This window comes from Rhinatrema bivittatum, chromosome 7 (assembly GCF_901001135.1).
Source record: "Rhinatrema bivittatum chromosome 7, aRhiBiv1.1, whole genome shotgun sequence".
Classification (NCBI taxonomy): Eukaryota; Metazoa; Chordata; class Amphibia; order Gymnophiona; family Rhinatrematidae; genus Rhinatrema; species Rhinatrema bivittatum.
Window position 1 is genome coordinate 243,538,611 of NC_042621.1, and position 20,666 is coordinate 243,559,276.

Consider the following 20,666-nt stretch of genomic DNA (forward strand, 5'->3'; position numbering starts at 1 on the left):
AGTAGGCAGCACAGTGAAAATATCATTCCTTTAAACACTTTAGTGGCATTTTAGCCTTTCAGAAATGCAAACAAAATGTGTGATCTGTAAACTTTGCAACTATTTACTTATCCTATGATTATTTATTTATTTTTTTGCAATGATTCAAAGAGGATTCTAGTTAAAATACAATGATTTGGTCAACATTCCTTTATAGCTGTGGAGCTGGATGCATTTAAGTTTGTGTAGCACTGGTATATTCCCACTATTTATAGTCTCCATATGATTGTTGTCTATGTAAATTTGAACTGGAAATTTTTATTGGAAATATTATATAATTTTGTAAATACTTATTACTGGATGTTCAGTCTATAGATAACAACAGAAGGGTTAATTTTCAAAGGATTTATAACTTAGAAACCTATTTACTAAACTACGTGATAACCAGGCATTCATGCCCAGTTGTAATGTGGGTTAGTTCTTGTTGTATTCACTAAACTGCAGTAATTGATTACTGAAGTTTAGTGAATACCATGGTAGCAGATTGTTCCAGTGGCCACATGTTCCCAGCCACCACCACCTCCTGCCCTAGTAATGTTTAAAGTGGCATGAAGTCCCACATTGCAAATCCACTTGGCAATATTTATTTATAAATTTTTCTATACCGATATTAGTGGGGACATCATATTGGTTTACAGTAGAACTATAGGGTGGAAATTACAATGAACAGGAATAAGGGGAGGGATTACATAGAACAAAGAAATAGCAAGGAGGTGAAAGAGAACAGGTGCTTGGGGCTGCTCGGGATAACAGTGAGAGCCCGTAAATAGCAACATAATAAAGTAATAAATAAATATAACAACTATGTACAGGATTCAGTTAAATGCTGGCTTGGAGTGAGGAGGGGGACAGGGGAGAAAGGGGCGGGGGCTATTGAGGGTAAGCTTGTTTGAAAAGCCAAGTTTTTAAATTAGCTCAGAATTTAGAAATGCATGTCTCAAGCCGGAGGCTGGTGGATAAGGAGTTCCAGTGTGAGGGTCCAGCAATGGAAATGGCTCAGGCCCTCGTGGAAGAGAGGTGTGCCTTCTTTAGGGAAGGCACATGAAGGGTCCCATTATTAGAGGCTCTGGTGGGTCGGTTGGAGCATATTGGCGGAATGGCTCATCTAGCCAGTTGGAGTTGTGCGAGTATATGGCTTTGTGGATCAAGGTGAGGGTTTTATATAGGATACGGGAGGGGATCGGAAGCCAGTATAAGTCTTTAAGGATAGGAGTGATGTGGTCATATTTACGGGTGTTGGAAATGGTTCTCGCTACTGCATTCTGCAGCATTTGGAGAGGTTTTATAGAAGAGTAGGGGAGGCCTAGGAGGAGAGAGTTACAGTACTCCATTTTTGTTGAGAGGGTGGCTTGAGTGACAGTGCGGAAATCACTGGCATGGAGTAGTGGTTTTAGTTTTTTTATCACATTGAGTTTGTAGAAGCCTTCCTTGAGGATCGAGTTGATATGTTTTTTTAGGTTCAATTGCTGGTCGATCTGAACCCCAAGGTTTCGTGCACAAGGCTGCTTAGGAAAGGCATTATAGGCAGGATCGTTTGCAAGGGAGGGTTTGGGGGGTATATGTTGTGAGATGAGGAGCAGTTCTATTTTGGAGGTGTTTAAAGCGAGGTGGAGATTAGAGAGGAGAGTGTTAATGGAAGCAAGACAGTTCCTCCAGAAATCAAGGGCTTTGGTTAAGGACTCCTGAATGGGTATGATGATTTGCACATTAGCGTATTGGTAGAATTTGAGGCCGAGATCAGAAAGAAGCTGGCAGAGGGGAGTGAGGTATATATTGAATAGTGTAGATGAGAAGGAAGAGCCTTGGGGAACTCCCTGGGAGAGTGCATGGTGGGTGAATTCAGCGTTGCCTATTTTGACTGAGAATTGTCTATTGGAAAGAAAGGATGTGAACCATTGGAGTGCAGAACCAGAGAGGCCAGTGTCAGCTAGTCGGGAGAGGAGTTGATTATGGCTTATCGTATCAAAGGCGGCCGAGATGTCTAAAAGGGCAAGGATGTAGCAGTGTCCTTGGTCCATGCCTCTGATAAGGTAGTCAGAGAGGGAGAGAAAGAGGGTTTCAGTATTAAGATGTTTATGAAAGCCCTTTTCAAAATCCCCTCCCATTAACAAGCTCCTGTGGGCTCCACCTTCTCAGAACTCCCCCAACAAGTGTCCATATGTTCACCTCTGGTCCATTATCCTGCCTTCACCCAAAATGTGAACATTAACAACTCCAAGCTTCTGGTCCACCTCCCAAGCACCCTCCCTCCTGTTGAACCACCCCCCACTTGCAGATGCCCCCAGGAGCAATTCCCAGTTGTTCCTACCTTGCCAGTGCCATTTTGGACTGTTGACCTGTTGGGAGTGATAGTGGGAAGGGAGTCCACAGGGGTTTGTTTGTCAGTATGGGATTTTAGAAGGAGTTGTGGCATTCTTTCCTATCACTTTAAATATCACTGGGGGTGGGTGGGAGCCATGAGCAACAGTAAGTGCATTAGCCTGCTGATGTTCTTATCAGACACTAACTTCATATGAGATAATGCTTTTTTAATTTTTGCCTGGTAGTTCCTCTTTTTTTCTTCCAGCTGAATTGGAATTAGTGCTGGGATCCTAGTGCCATGAGCCTTCATTCACAAACACACAGAGGTTTTCCCCTATTTTAACAGACCTACTCATTATTCCTAGTCTGATCATTGCAACAATGGTCCTGAGACTGGGAGCCCGCAGGGCTCCTTCCACAACTCTGTATCCTGGGCTCTAAATCTGGTCACCAGATGTCATTGATGACCACAACTTCCTACCTCCAAGAGGCTGTGAGCGCTGCCTCTGTAGCATCCCCAGCCCTGGCCAACCAATAATTCAGAACACTCAATCTGGGAATCAAACTGGGGACCTTCCACATGAAAGAGTACACAGCACTTGCCACTGAGCCACCAGGCCAGCTTGATAATATGTTTTTAATGCACATTGACTACAGTTTCAGTATTTAATGCATGTTTATGCATTATTGAAGCTTGATAAGTTGACCTATTAGGGAGTTATGCGAGTATATCTGGTTATTTGACAATGTATTAAACTATTTCCTTACCCTGCAGTAAAAAAAAAAAAAAAGGTGCCCCACACCCAACCACTGTGGGCATACGTAGATGGGGAGAGTAAACATCATATATACAATTTTGAAGTGGAATATAAAAATCTAAAATTAATAAATTAATAAATAAACACAGTTTTTAAATGCATGCATGTATTTTCTCAAGCCTATACCATTGGAAAAATACCAGGTGCCAAAGCACTTGGGTGCTTTTAACCTGCATATGTTTAAGCTAATTTTCAAAGAGAAAGTACCCAACTACCTTATCTTTGAAAATGTGCTAAAATGTACATGGGCATAAAAATATCTGCATACATTGCTGTTAGGCAACATACTGAAAACTCAACCAATATTAACATAGTAGATGATAATGGAGAAAGTCCAACTGGCCCATCCAGTCTGTCCAATTATAAAAATCCACATTGTCAAGAATATAATCCAGCTGCTTATCATAGGAGCTTGACCACTTGTAGGATATCACTTCTTATTCAAGTCAGTTTTTGATGTGTTCTTTATTGATTCTCTACCATGCTAAGGAAATGAGCATACAAGTTTTCATTCTTAATTCAAAGTCAGCCCCCCACAGCATCACAGAAATTATTGAAAAGAACTGGTCCTAGCTCTAAGCTTTGCGACAACCCAGAGCTCCATCTATCAACCCACTCTTTGTTCTTTTACTCAACCAGTTCCTCATGCAGTTTACAACTCTTTGTCCTGCTCTCATACCATCCAGTTTGTTTACTAGTTTTTTATGCAGAATAGTGTCAAAAGCCTTATTGAAGCCCAGACAGGCAATATTTATTATTATGCATATCATATTGAAATGGTTACAAAAAAAACCTGCTGCACATAAGGAAGATTAAGTAGTTGCCTGGCTAGATTTTCCCCAGGTGAAAATTGTCCTCCTTGCAGAAGGGAAAAGCATGTGTGTGCTATCACAATGGTTAGGTCGGAGAGGAAAGAACACATGTCGAACTGAATTTTCAAATCTTTGTGCATTGTTTGCTCCCTCCCCCACCCCATCTTATCACCCATAGAAACAGTAGGTGTAAAGTATATAAGCACTTTTGTATATTGTAGGCAGTTTTCAAAAGGAAATTATCAAGGTATTTTCTCCTTGAAAATAAGCTTCAAGGTCTCCAGGTACAAAAAGTATCTGTGTACTTTTCAACAACATAGGCTACTGAAAATTGTCCCCTAGATGTTTATTCCTGTCATGCCTTAAGCAGAGCAGAAGCCAGAGAAATCATTATGTAGATTGCCAACTGTCATCAGGGCCTATAAATCTGCCAGCTGCAACACTCCTCCTTCCCTCATGACCCCTCTCTGCCCTCCATACAACCCAGGGCTCCAAGAAAACAACAGATGCCAAGGTGATGCAGTGAAAAACAAAGGCTGCAGCTTTATTTCACATAAAACAGCAAAACAGTGATTCAGCCAGTTCCATCTCATACTTCAAATACTTTATCCACTGTTTTTCTCAGCCAAGCTGTGGCACCCCTTTCCTCCTCCTAGATCTCCCTATCAGAGCTAACAGAATGGTGGGGGAAGTAAGCTCATGTTAAACCTTTCACAATTATCATCACAACCCTAACTCCATTCATGTATTAACATCATGGGAGCTTCCACCTAAGCATGCTCTTCTACGCACATATTCTCCTGCCCCCTATTGTTTTTGAGCACCTGGTTCTTGGTGCGCTACAGGTCCAGGTCCAGTCTGTCAATGCCACGTGAACTCTCATAATTCTGGCTCAGGGTTTCTACCATGGAATATGGAACAGGACAAGAGACAGTCAGAGTTAGGGTTGCCACTCCCGAAAAGCATTTATACTGCCAGTCTCAAAAGAGTTTTACTGAAAAGTCAACATTTTTGTTACTGGCATCAAAGGTGATGAGGGATGTGTGTGATGTGTGTCTCTTCTTCTCTAGTCCAACACTGAGATCCTTCCGTTCATTGACTCCTTTACCTCAAAATGTATTATGTCTGGCTCCTGCACACCAGTGGCGTTACAAGATGTCAAAATAGATACACGAAAAGTCCATTTCTTGCCAATTTTTACAGGCTGTTTGCAACCCTGACTCTTCCCCCTCTTCCTCAGGTACTCTCCTTCCTCCCCAGTGCACTCTCAATCTGTGACCCTTCTCTCTGGCATGTTCTTCTCCCCCCCCCCCCCTTCCACTTTCCCAACATGCTTTCCTCCCTTCACTTTCTAACTGGCAAGCTCTTCTTTCTCTCTTTCCCCTTTCCCTCCTCATAGCACACTGTCCTTCCTTTTTCCTTTTCCTTTCTCCTGGCATGCTTTCCTTTCTCCTTTTCCCTTTCTCCTTCCCATTGCCTGGCATGTTCTCCTCCCTTCTCCCTTCCCCTGACACAGTCTCCTTAACACATAAGAACTTGTCATACAGGGTCAGACCAAAGGTCCATCAAGCCCAATATCCTATTTCCAGCAATAGCCAATCCAGGTCTCAAATATCTGGCAAGATCCCAAACAGTAAATAGATCCCATCTGCTATCATGCAGTAACAAATAGTAGCTATTTCTTAAGTCTACTCAATAACAGTTAATTGACTTTTCCAGGAATTTGTCCAAACCTTTTTCAAACTCAGCTACGCTAACTGCCTCAATCATATCCCCATATATATGTTATTATCCCCATATATTTATCTCCAAGTTATTTCTACCTGTTCTTTGTAAGACATTTACTTGTCACTGTTATTGTTCAGAATGTAAACCGAATTGATCAGTAATTCTGTTACTGGAAAGTCGGTATAGAAAAGTTCTAAATAAATAAATAAATAAATAATATCATCCAGTAATGAATTCCAGAGATTAATTATGCATTAAGGGGCAGATTTTCAAAGGGTTATGCGCATAACTTACGCACATAACCCCAAGAAAGTGTCCCTGCGCGCACCAAGCTTATTTTGCATAGGCTCAGCGACCCACGCAAGCCCCGGGACGTGCGTATGTCCTGGGGCTTTGAAAATGGGGTGGCGCGCTGGTCCGGGGGCTGTCTGTGCCGGAGGCCTCCGGCATGGCAGCTGTGCCGGCATGGCGGCTGTGCCAGAGGATCGCGTGCTGGCAGCTGGCCGGTGTGCGCAAGTTACGCCTGCCAGGCAGGCGTAACTAAGACAACATAGGTGGGGGGGGGGGGGGGGATTTAGGTAGGGCTGGGGGGCGGGTTAGATAGGGGAAGGGAGGGGAAGGTGGGGGGGAGTGGAAGGAAGGTTCCCTCCGAGGCCATGCTGATTTCGGAGCGGCCTCGGAGGGAACGGGGAAAGCCATCGGGGTTCCCCTAGGGCTCGGAGCATGCAAGGTGCACAAGTGTGCACCCCCTTGCACGCGCTGACCCTGGATTTTATACCATGCGCGCGGCTGTGCGCGCATGGTATAAAATCGGGCGTAGATTTGTGCATGCTGGGTTGCACGCACAAATCTATGCCCGCGCGCATGTTATAAAATATGGCCCTAAGTGAAAAAGAATTTTCTCTGATTTGTTTTGAATGTGCTACTAACTAACTTTATGGAGTTTCCCCCGAGTTTTTGTATTTTTTGAAAGAGTAAATAAGCAATTTACATTTACCTGTTCTATTCCACTCATGATTTTATAGACCTCTATCATATCCTCCCTCAGTTGACTCTTCTCCAAGTTGAACAGACCCAACCTCTTTAACCTTCCTTGTAGGGAAACCGTTCCTTCCCCCATTTCCCTTCCCTTCTCCACTGGCATGCTGACCTTCCATCTTCCCCTAGCACACTCTCGATCTCTCCTTCCTTTCCCTTCCTGTTGGAATGTTGTCCTTATCCCTTCTCTCATGGCCTACTCTAATTTCCCCCTTCCCCTATCATACTCTCCTTCCCTCACGTCTCCTTCTCCTATGCCTGGTATGCTTTCCTTCTCTGCCCAACACACACTGTTTCACCCCCCTTCCCTGTCTCCAGAACACTTTTCTTCCTTCCCTCTATCAGAAGCAATTACTTCCTTCCCTCTATCAGAAGCAATTACTCAACTCAGACCTTGGTGGCTATAGCAGCAACTTCTGGGCCTGAGGTTCTGACATCAATGACATATTGGTAGCTTCTTGGCCCAGCCTGCCTGCAGATGTATTTTAGGCAAGATTTCTAGCCCTGCATGCATCACTTCTGGTTTCCAGTGACATAATCATGAGTATGCTCGCTGAGAATATACTTAGGAACTTGAGTGGTAGTGTAAGAATGAGCAGGAAGGTAGGTCATAATTACCAATATGAGCAGTGTCAAGCAGGTTGTGCCAGAGAAAGCGGAAGGAGTGGAGGGAGAGGTGCAGCAGTAGAGCAACCAACTCAAGGAGGGAGGGTGGAGTCTAATGTAAAAGCCCAGTGGGAACGGGGCAGGGAGGAGGAGAGAAGGGCATGGGAGGAGCTGGCAGGGAGGCCTCAAAGCATTAACATGTAATGCAGGAGCAGCCAGAGAAGGGCAAGGAGGAAAGTCTGTATGTCAGTAGTGCAGAGCCAAGGTCACACAGAATGATGAGATCCTGGAATGTGTTCTAAAGAATTGCAGCATTTTATATGGCAGTAATTTAACAGAGAAGACATGGAAGTCTTTGACTGTGTGGGTGTCTGTTTTTCTGAATGCCTCCTTCAACCCTGGCTAGCCTATCCTCATGTGCTTGATCGATTGCATCTAATGATGTACAAGTCCCAATCAGACAAGGTATGGTGCATAGGATGCTGAGAGGACTGAACTAATCTAAAGTACTTTGGGTCCCATAGTGCAGGTGTCCCCACGAGGGCCTGACCTTCATCTGCAGCCTAGCAAAATACTGAATTGAGGGTCTCGATGTTGGTGCTCTGTGTAGCACTGCCAGCAATGAATACATTGAGGACTATAGGGACTGCTGATTTGTTTGGGGTTACCAGCATTCTTCTGTGACTTTTGCCCAAATCTCCCCTTTTGTCTATGTCTATGAAAAGACTCCCTAGATTCTCCCTCACTCTGGGTAGCATTTGGATCCCATCTGATATGCCTAACTAATGGAATCCTCACTCATGTTCTCCCTGTGCTGCTGCAGCTACCATTCATATGCCCTCTGCAATACTCCATAAACACTGAGCATGGTGCATATCACTCTAGTGTTTGCCAGAGGGAAAAGGAAGAAATGGCTGCTGGATCTTGGCCAGGTCTGAAAGACCCAGCTGGAAGCGAGGCTGGTGGTGTTATGACCAGGAGGGATCGTGAACCCTTGGACCGACGGGGAAGTTGGTACGACCTCAGGAGATGGCTCCTTAGGTTCCCCCGTCGGATGGCGAGGCGGAACAGAAGTTGGAACTGGCTGGATCTTCACCGCAGGCGACTTGGATGGACCTTTGAGAGGTCGGCAAGGCGTGAGGTCGATGCAAGGGCCAGCTGGATCTTCGCCACTGGAAGCCCGTGGTCCCCCCGGGAGGAGCCCGTAGGGACCCGGGCCGCTGGGACTTAGGTGGGCTCCTGAAGGAGGATGGTCCGAGAGAAGTCCGAGGTCGAGTACCAGAAGATCGCCGCTTGCCAGTCCGAAGTCACACACCGAGGAATCACCGAGAAGAAGCAGGAATCAGGAGCCAGGAACCGAAGCACCAGGAGACTCACCGGAGTGAGCAGACTCGTAGCAAACAAGTTGCCAAGTCGAGGAGTGACCGGAGGAAGTCTCCTTTTATACTTCCCCTGATCTAGTCCATTGGAAACAGGTGCAGGCAATTTGGAGGACGAGGCCCCTTTAAATCAGCCAAGGAGGCGCAGCCTCACGCCTAAGGACAGGGCGGCCATCTTGGATCCCGGAAGCCCTGCAGAACGGCCCGACACCGCGAGGGGAGGCCAGGGGCGTCTCCCCCGCCGGCCATCACCGTGGGGAGGTGCAGCGAAGTGCGGGGATGAAGGGCCTGGGTTCCCTGGCGCTGCCACGGCGGCCCGATGCCGCGGCTCAGGTAGGGGGTCGCGGGAAGCCGTGGCACACAACAGGTGGTGATCCCACCTTGCCAGTGTTCTGCTGAAGCCGAAGAGGACACTGGGGGCCATTGAAATACTAATACTGTAGAGAAGTAGTATGGGCCAGTGGAGTGGAACAGCATACTTGGAGAGAGGACGAATTACCTAGCTCATACCCTTAAGTTTACCTGCCATTCCCTGCAACACTACCACCCCCTTCCACCAGTGGGAGCTTTTCCCACCAGAGATCACATTTCAGGAACAGAGGAAGAGGACACCATAGGAGGTGGAGGACTGGGGGTACTGCTACCAGATTAATGGCCCTCCTCTTTGCATGTGACTTGTGGGCTTTCTGTTGAAAGTGAAAGGAAAGCCAGTTGCAGGGTTTAAAAAAAATCTCTTATGGGAAAAAAATACTACTTTTGAACCACCATAAGCTTCTGGGTTGTTAGGTTCATAAGACAGAGGCTTAAGAGCAGACACATTTGCAGATCAACTGCTTTTACTAGCTTCTTTGAGACATGACATTTGTTCTAAAGATTAGCCAGGTTGTAATGTGTGGCATAATTGCACTGTGTGGATGTCCCAGAAGTGAAAACCTAATTGCTTGACAGGGCTATAACTTTGCGGCACGCTCTCACCTTGTTAGGCCCTTTTCTGATGCAGTTCAAATGAATTCTGGCCGCAGGTGTGCCTAATTTACCTCACAACAGAACGTGTTGAGTTTAATTGCACAGTGGTTGTTAGGAAAATTGGTGGGTTGCATATCAAATGACTTACTGTATGCTGATGGCAGATGGGCATTAAGAAGCATTGTGAGATAAGTGTATAGGTGAGCTGAGTTAATAAAAGATCTACATTTCATCTTTAAAGCATGCAAAAATAATAAAGCCTTTTGGTGGGTTATATGTTTTAAACTGAACGAATAGTAGCTCTTACTTCTAACATTCTGATTTTCTTTTTTAAAAATATGAGTATTCCTATACTTGTCCAAAAGTTGAAGTGTCAAAAACTCAAATTGTCTCTTTCTCTCTAAAATCCTAAGGGTGAATTTTCATAAAAACTAGCATATTTGCACTTAAGTAGCTTCTCGTTGCATACATACTATTGTATAAACCTCAAACAAACATGCATATTTTTGCTTTCGGGCACTCATATATGCACATAAAAAGGGGACAAGTCTAGGGGTGTTCTGGGGCAGGGCCAACATTTACATGCCTAAATTGCTATTTTAAAAGATGCTTATGTATGTAGACTTGCCAAATTACTTGTACAATTTTACACTTATTAATTATCTTCATAAGTGATATTGACTAGGTGGGAGGTGTGGGTGAACTAGGGGAGTGCAGGTTAAAAAACCAGGAGAATTTCAATGACTTGGAGAAGGACTGGGCGAACTGGTGGAGTAATTGGTAAAACTGGTAATTTTGTTTACATGTGCATGTTTTAAAATATACCTACTTGCGCGCGTAAAGTCCTATTTTATTTTTGCATGTAAAATACACATGCATATATTTTTAAAACAGGTAGTAAAAGTATGTACATTTGATGCTTTGAAATGCTTGCTTTCAATGCATTGCATATATTTGCACATAAGCATACATATGCGCATATGTTGTGGGATAAATATATCCAGATTGAGGTAATTTTCTAAAGGATTTACTTAATTAAAACTGGGCTTTATGCAAGTAAATGCATTTTATGGGGGTAGATATGCGCACTCGCTACCCGGCATGCACATATGGACGCGCAATTTTATAACATGTGCACGCAGGTTCGCGCATGTTATAAAATCAGGGATCGGCACGCGCAAGGGGGTGCACAATTGTGCAACTTGCGTGCGCTGATACCCGCGGCTTCCCCCGTTCCCAATCCCCTAACCTAACCTCCCTTCCCCTAAACCCCCTAGCACTCACCCAGACCCCCCCCCCCCGACCTTTATCTTACCTGTTGCGCCTGCCTTACCTGTTGCGCCTGCCTCCTGCCGACATGCAATCCCCTGGCACAGTGGCAAATGGCCGCTGTGCCGAGAGGTCTGACCCTACCCCACCCCCGGACCGCCCTGACCCCTCCCCTTTTTGAAGCCCTGGGACATATGCACGTGGCCAGGCTTTTCTAAAATAGGCCCGGCACGTGTAGACATTTTAAAATCTGGGTCTATGTGCGTAAGTGTGCTTTTGAAAATTGCTTCAATATATGCTATTGATTTGCAATAGGTTTTATGCACGTAAGGATAATTTAAGACAGTAACCCGCACTTTGGCATGTGTATGCCAACACGCACCCAGATATGCAGCCATTTTATAACTTGCACACACATATGTGTGCACGTCAAAAAATAGATTGGCCACAGACGCACATATGCGCACTCAGGCAAGTAAATCGGGTTTCTACCATGTAAATCAGGGTATTTTTAAAATTGGCAAGCATCCATGCTATAACCAGTTAGACCAGTTCATCCCCAGTTCACCCACTGTTGAGCTAGGTCCTCCAAACCCCCCTTCTTTAATAGCCTGCACTCCACCCAGTTACCCCGGATCTTTTAAACCCCTCCGAAATGGCTATTTCTTTTGTTTTTACAGTTACACTTCTTCCATAGCAGAGGACCTGCATGCGCACCAGGGCGCATAATTATTTACGCGCACATTTCTTGGCCACATCCTCAAAACCCCACCCCACCCAGACCAAGCTCATACCATGCCCCTGTTTGAAATCGAGAGAGATGTGTGTGCAGCAGGAGATAGGCATGCATCTGAGTGGCTTTTAAAATTCAGTTGGTGTGCACAAGCCTGACTTGTGCGCATCCCCCAATTGATGTGCATGCATACATATGGCTTGATTTTAAAACCCCGGCGCACGTAAATCCTGGGGTTTAAGCGTGTGACCAGGCCTTACGCGTGTCAGGCCAATTTTCAAATAGGCCGGGCCGGGCCACGCGAGTAAACCCCGGGACACGAGAAAGTGCCGGGGCCTTAAAAGGAGGCGGTCTGGGGGTGCGGAGCAGGATGGTCCGGGACAGTGCCATTCATCGCTGTCCCAGAGCCTCGTGTGCCGGCCGGCTGCCAGTGTGCACATTTCTTCAAGTCGGGCCCTGAAGTAATTTGCAAAACAAAAGCTAAAAAAAATGTTAAAAGGGTTTTAGAGAGTAGGGAGTAGAGGGGAAGGGGAAGGGAGGTTAAGGTAGGGGGTAGGAAAGTTTCCTCCCAGTCCGCTCCTTAATTGGAGCGGACTGAGAGGGAACTGGTTAAGGCCCTGATCTTGTTGCCACGCAAATTTGCGTTTTTCCACCCCCCCTTGCGTGCGCCTCCCGGGATTTTATAACATGTGCGCGCCAGTGCACACATGTTATAAAATCACGTGTCCATGAATGTGTGCGTGTATTTTTTAAAATCTAGCCTTTTGATTTTAAAATCTACCTTTAAGTGTATAAATGGATGTAACGATTTTATAACATATGCGTGTATATGCGTGAGTGTTATAAAAATCAGCTACCTGCGCGTACATGCACTCGTGATTTTATATTGATGTGCGCATGTGCGCGTGAATGCCCTCTCGAGCACGTAAGTGGGGGGAGTTTTAGTAGGTACATGCAGTGACACTTTAAGCCTTTTCCCAGTTTGCCACAGTAAAGGAGAGGACTTCCTAAACACCCACCTAACTTGCCTTCCTTTTACCCTATTAAACCCGAGTTTTATAACCCTGCTGATTAGCTTCATTTTTATTGTTACAAGACTTACCTGCCGTCCATAGGAGTAATAAAGTTATGTGGTAAGGGATCCCCCTATGCGGTTAATTGACTTCATGGTGCAGTCTTGGGCCACCCATGCCTCACCCAGACCACGCCCACACTCTGCTTCTTTTTCGCAAAACATTTTTATGTGAGTACTAGGAGATCCGTGCATGGCCACAGCCCTTTTAAAATCCGCACAGCCAGCATGCATCCGAGTCACGCTTGTATCTCCTGGTTTTGCCCCGAGCAAGCCTTTGAAAATTGACCAGTTAGTGAATTAGGCCCTAAGTAAGATAGCCAAATAAGGAAAAGAAAAGCGCTGCATAGATGGATAAATAAGAAGGATGGATAATTAGCGTTTGAAGACTTATCTAGCTATCTTATTTATCCGTCTGTGTAGCGCTTTTTAAGACTTATTCGGATAAGGAAAAAATTATCTGGATAAGCAGTGGACATCTGCTATGAGCGCATATTTGTGCTCCTAATTTTAATCATTTACTCAAGGAAATTTAACTTTGTATTTTCATTAAAAAAAATTGAAAAAAGAAAAAAAGCGGCGCTGAAACTGGGACGAGATGATGAATTTGAAAAGAATAAAAGGTCTGAGGGACCAGCCCCTCCCCCGACGTCATCGCTCACGGAACTAATCCGTTAAAAACGCCAAGCCAGCAGGCACCGCTGAGGGGGAGAGCTGGCCACTATCTGGAAAACACCTGATTACATTTGAGGTAAAAAAAAGACAAAGAAAATTGAAAAAAGGAAAAAAGCAGCGCTGAAACTGGGAAGAGATGATGAATTTGAAAAGAATAAAAGGTCTGAGGGACCCGCCCCTCCCCCGACGTCATCGCTCACGGAACTAATCCGTTAAAAACGCCAAGCCAGCAGGCGCCGCTGAGGGGGAGAGCTGGCCACTATCTGGAAAACACCTGATTACATCTGAGGTAAAAAAAGACAAAAAAAAATTGAAAAAAGAAAAAAAGCAGTGCTGAAACTGGGAAGAGATGAATTTGAAAAGAATAAAAGGTCTGAGGGACCCGCCCCTCCCCCGATGTCATCGCTCACGGAACTGATCCGTTAAAAGCGCCATGTGCTGTGCGTCGCGCGCCAAAGGGGCGCGACAAAGGGGCATTCCCCTTTGTGCACCCCTTTGTGCATCCCCTAGTTTTAAATATTCCCCTTGTTATCTTTTATCCCTTGATAACAATTTCTTCTTTATAATTGTTTTACATTTCTGACAAAGGTAATGTATGCTTTTTAGTATAATTTGTTCATTGTTCTATGTAACGCTCACAGGCGAAGTTATGTTTTATTATAAACCGGTGTGATTTGTATTTTATACAGGAATGTTGGTATATAAAAGTTAAAAATAAATAAATAAATAAATTAGCATGTGTCAGCTTTTACGCAAGTACATTATGAAATTTTATAACATGTGCACATGAAGGAAATTACCAGTTAAACTAATTAAGTCCACCAGCTTGCCTAGTCTATCTCTAGGTCATCAAGATCCCCCTGGTTTTTCAGCCTGCACTCCCCCCAGTTTACCCAGATGTCTCACCCTGTCAGAATTTGCCTATAAAGAATTATATTCTGTCTTACACCTGATAATTAGCAGGTGTAAATATGCACAAGTAACAGCCGTATATGCATCGCGTTTGCAGGTTTTAAAATAGCAACTTATATGTGTAAATGTTGGTCCCACTCTGGAACATCCCTGGCCCGTCCTTTGTTATACTAGCAAATTAATTCAATCACCATTACTTGCACGTGTATGTTAGATGTTTATAAAACAGTAGTTGCGCAAATTTGTGTGTGCATGTGCTCATTTTTACACATGCAACTCTTTTAAAATTCACCTTTAAATTTAGATGGAATAAAGAAAATCAAATTTATTTTTAAATATTAAATACATTTGCTGTACAATAGAAATTGTATCATTTAGAAAATAAAAATAAGGCCAGCAATGTGTCATTTAAAATATTTTCATAGTAAAGTAGTTTGGGTATAAATGTTTTAGTTTTTTATAACTATATTTGAAAGCATTTTACAAAATAGAAAGTATGGCCATTTCTGCATTGAAGATCATGGTAGTCCAAATTTCTGTTATTACACATTACTTTGAGAACTTGAGAGAGAAAAATTAAGAAAAGCAAAAGTGAGATGCTAAATTCACGGGCTTGCCCAGTATTGCAGAATAATTGATTTTGATGAGAATGGAACGTGGGCTTCTACATTCTATAACTCAGTACTGTTGCCACTTAGTTAATCTATTGGCTTAATAATACTTTTGTTTTAAATATACAATAGGGTTGAATAAAACTTAGATGTAGATAATGAAAGCACTGCTGAGCAGCAAAGTAAGCCAGTTAATTTCAACAGCTGCAGCTAACTGACTAATGTTGTGGATGAATACCTAGCTAAATCTAATCAAAACTTGTGCTGTTAGATTCAGGACAGCCATTTTTATGGACGAATTTGTCCACACAAATATAGCTGGTTAGAGCTGAATCCGCACAGCTGGCTAAATTTGAAGACTATGTCAGAAGCACACCCTGACCCAGCCCTTTTCTGTCTGGCTAAATCTGTGTGTGTAGCAGTTTTGTATGGAACAGTTTCAAAGGACTGGCCAGGGTGGAAGGAGACATTTTTGAACTGTTAGATTTCTTGCAATTAAAAACCAATTTTAATTGCATAAATATTTTGAATATTGATCACTAGGTGTCCTGTGCCCCCCTTTGCTGAGAAATGCTGAATCAGCTGCAATTTCACATACTTGAAAAATGAAGCTCTGAAGATCAGATATTAAACTAAATGTGAATGGTTCCAGCTTAATATTAGTGCCATGTGCTACCATGCAAGATACCATAGTTCAATTTCAGAGTCTTAACTTCTGTTCCTTGTGCTTTCCAAGACTGTGGATACTGTTCTCAGCACCTGTGGAGAAAGATTCACAACCATCACTCAGCTGTATAACCTATTGGTTAGAATCAGGGTGCATGCATATTAGCTTCTGGAGTAGGCGTGGTGGACCCTGGTTGAGAAGCATCACTTGTGAGGACTGAATTAGATAGAAATAGGGTTAAAACATGTGTAAAAAAATGTCAGGATATTTTGGAATGAAGGCTTTTGATGCCATAGTTTCAGTAAAAGCCACTGCTAATTGACCTGGAAACCCAAAGGAGCAAAAGGAAACTAGAGGCCAATAAAAATTTGCTTTTACTAAAGACAGAATTTATTGTAAACTTAGTCCATTGTATCTTTATACTAATGTACTTAATTTAATTTTATATTTTTATAGATTCTTTCTAAAGTTTTTCCTCAAGTGCAATCAGAACTGCTTGAAGAATGCAGGCAACCCACGTGATATGCGAAGATTCCAGGTACTCAAGAAAAAAATTAAGGCAGCATTCAAGATTCATTTAAACTGAAATGGTTTATTCTCAAACGTTGTCAGGGAAAAATCTTAATTATCAACATTTGGAGAAAGGGTAAGAAAGTGGCAGAAGAAATTTAAGAATTTTAGATTTAAGATAGCACTTGCCTTGTGAAAAATTATATGATGAAATAAAATGATTTGCATCGTTGGAGACTCCCATAGAGTATTACTGTATCCTTTGAACTGTCATGTACCAGCCCCCCTCCCCTTTTACCAGGGGCCACTTTCAGATGCTGCAGAGCACTCTCCAAACCAGTGCAGCTGTGGAATCAGGATTCTATTGTCCTGGGACAGCACACTCGGTCTCTTGAAAAAATAAAAGTCCAAACACTAGGAATGGTGTTCCAAAATAAAATTCATTTTACTGAAGGCAAAAATAAGCTGTTCAGTAATACAAAATACAGAAAAGCAATTCAGCCTCCAGAAAAAAAATCATTCCTCATGCTGCTTGAAAGAAATCAGTGGGATTTGGATTTCTGAAGGTTGTAATAGGCCATGCTCCTCCTCAGAAACCTGATCTGACCCACAGATCTCCTTTTCTCCTTTTCTCTCTTACTTAGAAAAATAATCTTAAATATCTTATTGGCGAGAGCTGCCTTCTGGATGAGATTCTTATTCCACTGACCTAGGAATATTAACCCTCCCGGAACAGCTCTCTAGGTCCCTCCTGGTACTCATCTGGGTCCCTCCTATAACCTACTTCTAAAATGTGACAGGAAAGAGAACCCCTCTTCTGATGGATGAGAAATCAGCTGTCCTTTCTCTCCTAGGAGCCCTGAAGAGCACAGTGCTTTGGCTGCCTCTCTTTCATGCCCTAGAAGATTTCTCCAACATGGTGACTCATAGAGTCACTTAAGTGCCTTGTGAAAGTCTAAAAAGTACAAATCAAAATGCAATAAAGGTTTTTTTCGCTGATTTACACAACATATGCTACACTTTCATCATGAAAAAACAATTATAGAAATAATAAAGTACTTAAGAATACAAAAACAAAAAAGTCTTGACTGAATACGTTTATGTATTTTTTGCACTCTAAATCGCATAGATCAACAATGTTGGGTATTGTGGATTATAAATGTAATAAATAAATAAATAAATCTTCACACTGTTGTGGGCCCTGCCTACTGTTAAAGTAAGCACTTATTACCGAAAAATCTTTATTAGTAAGATATCTTAGGAGAACTGCAGAATACCATAGCAAGATAAGGCAAATGCAGAACTCTGAGTTCTTGAGATTTTACAGTGGATTATATACATCACCTTTTCTAAACTTGCACACCAATGAGTTAGTTACTACGTTAACATTTTTCAATGTTTCAACCTAAAATTTGCTAAATGCTATATTCTTGTAAGTTGACCCCTAGAGCAGGGATGGAATGAAGACTTTGGTATGTTTTAGCATTTCACAGCTTTTAAACTGATAGTTTCAGATTTTATTATGCTGCCATTGTCCTTCTGCTTTTTCACCATCACCACAGACACCCCTTGAGGCACTTTTACAACACCCCTTGATTCAATACTTAATGGATGCTTCTTCTGCAGCAATAACAGCCAGGAGTCATTTAGGATAAGCATCTACCAACTTTGCACAGCCAGATGGTGCATTTTTTGCCCATTCTTCTTGGCAGAAGAGCTCAAGCTCTTTCAAGTTGTCTGGGAATCATCTGTAGATTGCAGTCTTCAAATCTTGCCACAGATTTTCTATTCCATTCAGGTCTTGACCATTCAAGGACATTCACTTCTTGCTGAGTTACTCCACTTTTGTTTTTACTTTGTACTTGGGGTCATTGTCTTGCTGGAAGGTGAATCTTCTCCCCAGTCCCAGGTCTATGGCAGACTGGAACAGGTTTGCCTCCAGGATCTGCCTGTACTTTGAACTGTCCATCTTTCCCTCGATCTTCAAAAGCATCCCCAAAATATAATGCTGCCACCACCATTCTTTATTATAGGGATGATGTTAGCAGGGTGATTTGCTGTTTTGTTTTATACCAGACATATTGCTTACCATCGAGACCAAATGTTCCACTTTGGTCTCATAAAACCACAAACCTTCTTGCACATGTGTGCAGTGTTCTCTAAATGTTTGTTTTCAAATACCATATGGCACATCTTATGCCTTTTATTCAGCAGTGACTTCCTTCTTGCCATCCTCACATACAGGCCATGTTTATGGAGTAATCTTAATTATCAACATTTTCCCCAGTGTCAGGCAGAGACCTCTAGTTCTTTTAGAGTGACTTCTGCAGCAATTTCTTTAACTCTTGGCTGCTGACTTTAGAGGGACAGCCTGATTATCACAATGTCTTGGTGGTGCCAAACTCCACTTTACAATGATGGTCCTGACAGTGCTCCAAGGGATATTCAAACATATTGAAATTTCCTTATAGTCTTCTCCTAAATTTACCTTTGAATAGCATTATCTTGGAGTTCTTTCAGCAGCTTCTTATTTGCCATATTTTGACCTTTGCTTCAAATACTTTTTATACAACAGAAACAGCTTGATTCTTCATCCAGGCATATTGAAATCAGCTCAGCTGCTGTGATGGTGGGCTCTATTTAGCTTAGTATGTGCCTTGTTATGGCAATTTTTTGAACTGGAGCTAATTTGACTTTGCTGTGACAAGTGACGTGAAGAATTATGCAATCAAACCTTTTGGAAGAGTATGCTGTGTAGATCAGAGAAACAAAGTCCTACTTAAGGCATTTTAATTTGTATTTTTTGGACATGAATATGAAAAACGTACAAGGATATGAAGACTTTTATAAGGCAATGAATATTCTGACTATTGATCTACCCTTTGGGGATGACCTTTATTGTCATTCAAAATAGCATATCTCCCGTGGAACCTTTGATTACTGGAATTTTCCTCTCTTTATTTTATGGGAAGGCTAGTCAACCTTGTGCTCACCACTGCCAGTAAAAGAGAAAATATTTGAAAACAACATGGTAAACATATTTTTCCTTTAACACAGGGATGGCGAACTCCAGTCCTTGAGGGCCGCAACCAGGCCAGGTTTCAGGATATCCACAATGAATATGCACGAAAAAGATCTGCATGCACTGCCTCCATTGGATGCAAATCTTTCTCATGCGTGCTCGTGGATATCCTGAAAACCTGGCCTGTTTGCGGCCCTCGAGGACTGGCATTCGCTATCCCTGCTTTAACATATCAAATTACAGAAGAAAAATACATTTAAATAAATCAAGTGATAACTTGATGATAAAAAACACATTCAGGTATCACACACTAGTGGCCTTCCCAGTTCCACTGTGACCAACACAGGATTCAGTACCTGATCAAAATAAAGACTGTATCATCTATATTAAAAGAAAGTGGAAAAATAGAAATATGCTCAAAGTTTTACAGTCCCTCTAGATGTAAACATAGGGTTCTGGAACCCATGAGCTCTAGAGAAAATCAAAAAATGCCTTGAAAGCATTGTACCAAGAAAAAATTGTGAAGAAAATCACTGTTCCTCTGAGTAGACAGTAGAGAAACCTAACCTGTTCATTAACCATTAGGCCATAATTTTTTTTATACTTGAACCGAAGCCAATAATACACTTCAATACACAAAAAAAATGATTTTCATAAAGACAGTCAGAAAAATCACTTCAAAAAATATTCTGTAAAATCTGGTTTACAGAAAATATGCTCAGTTCAAATTCTAGTATAGTCCCTGGGTTGGGGAAAATACATTCTCCTGAATGTATTACATTAGATCTCTGGTTTAGAGACCCAAAATAAACACAGGGACGGTAACTTTTAAACAGGCGCATATGTGCGCACGTTCGTTGACCCGTGTCCAGGGATGCGTCCATTTTATAACTATGCACGTATATATACTCATGTTATAAAATAGCCTGGACACGCGAACATGTGCCCACAATTTTAAATGGATGCACACATGTGCATGCAAATGACACTTCTACCTCGTAAGTGGGGGAATATTACAAGGGACGCATGCGACACCATAGCTAGTTTTTTCCAGTTCGTTCCCAGTTCACTCAGTTAAGGGATAGGACTTCCAAAGTCCCCTAGTTTATTAGCCTTCCTTCCCCCCTTTTAGCCCAATCCTTAAACCCTGCTGACTACCCTAGATTTTTTTGTTTTAATACTTACACGCCATCCATAGCAGAAGTAAATGTGCGTGGCAGGGGACTCCGGCGCATGCAAGAATGCATAAGAATTTATGTGTACATCTCTTGGCCAGGCCCTAGAGTCCATGTCCACACTCTGCCCCTTTTTAGAAACTTTTTGTTGTGCGCTCAGAGGGAAACACAAGCAACCATGGGCGGCTTTTAAAATCCACTCAGCAGTCACCGGCCTGACTTTTGTGTATATCTCCTGGTTTTGGTGTGTGCAGGGCTTTTAAAATTTGCCTTTTAATTTGGTTGGTCACCTGTGCAGATCAGAAACTGCTCAAAATGATTCATCCTAAGGAA

The 20,666-nt window shown here is 42.7% G+C and overlaps 1 protein-coding gene across 5 annotated transcripts in view; it reads left to right on the forward strand.

Annotated features, from left to right (window-relative positions):
* LOC115095816 (transcription factor COE3) overlaps positions 1-20,666 on the forward strand; it is a 343,530-nt gene that overhangs the window by 207,912 nt on the left and 114,952 nt on the right. For all 5 annotated transcript variants that reach the window (XM_029610002.1, XM_029610004.1, XM_029610005.1 and 2 more), the window contains exon 7: positions 16,083-16,164. In XM_029610002.1, coding sequence (XP_029465862.1) covers positions 16,083-16,164 — 82 coding nt within the window. The remainder of the gene's footprint in view (positions 1-16,082; positions 16,165-20,666) is intronic.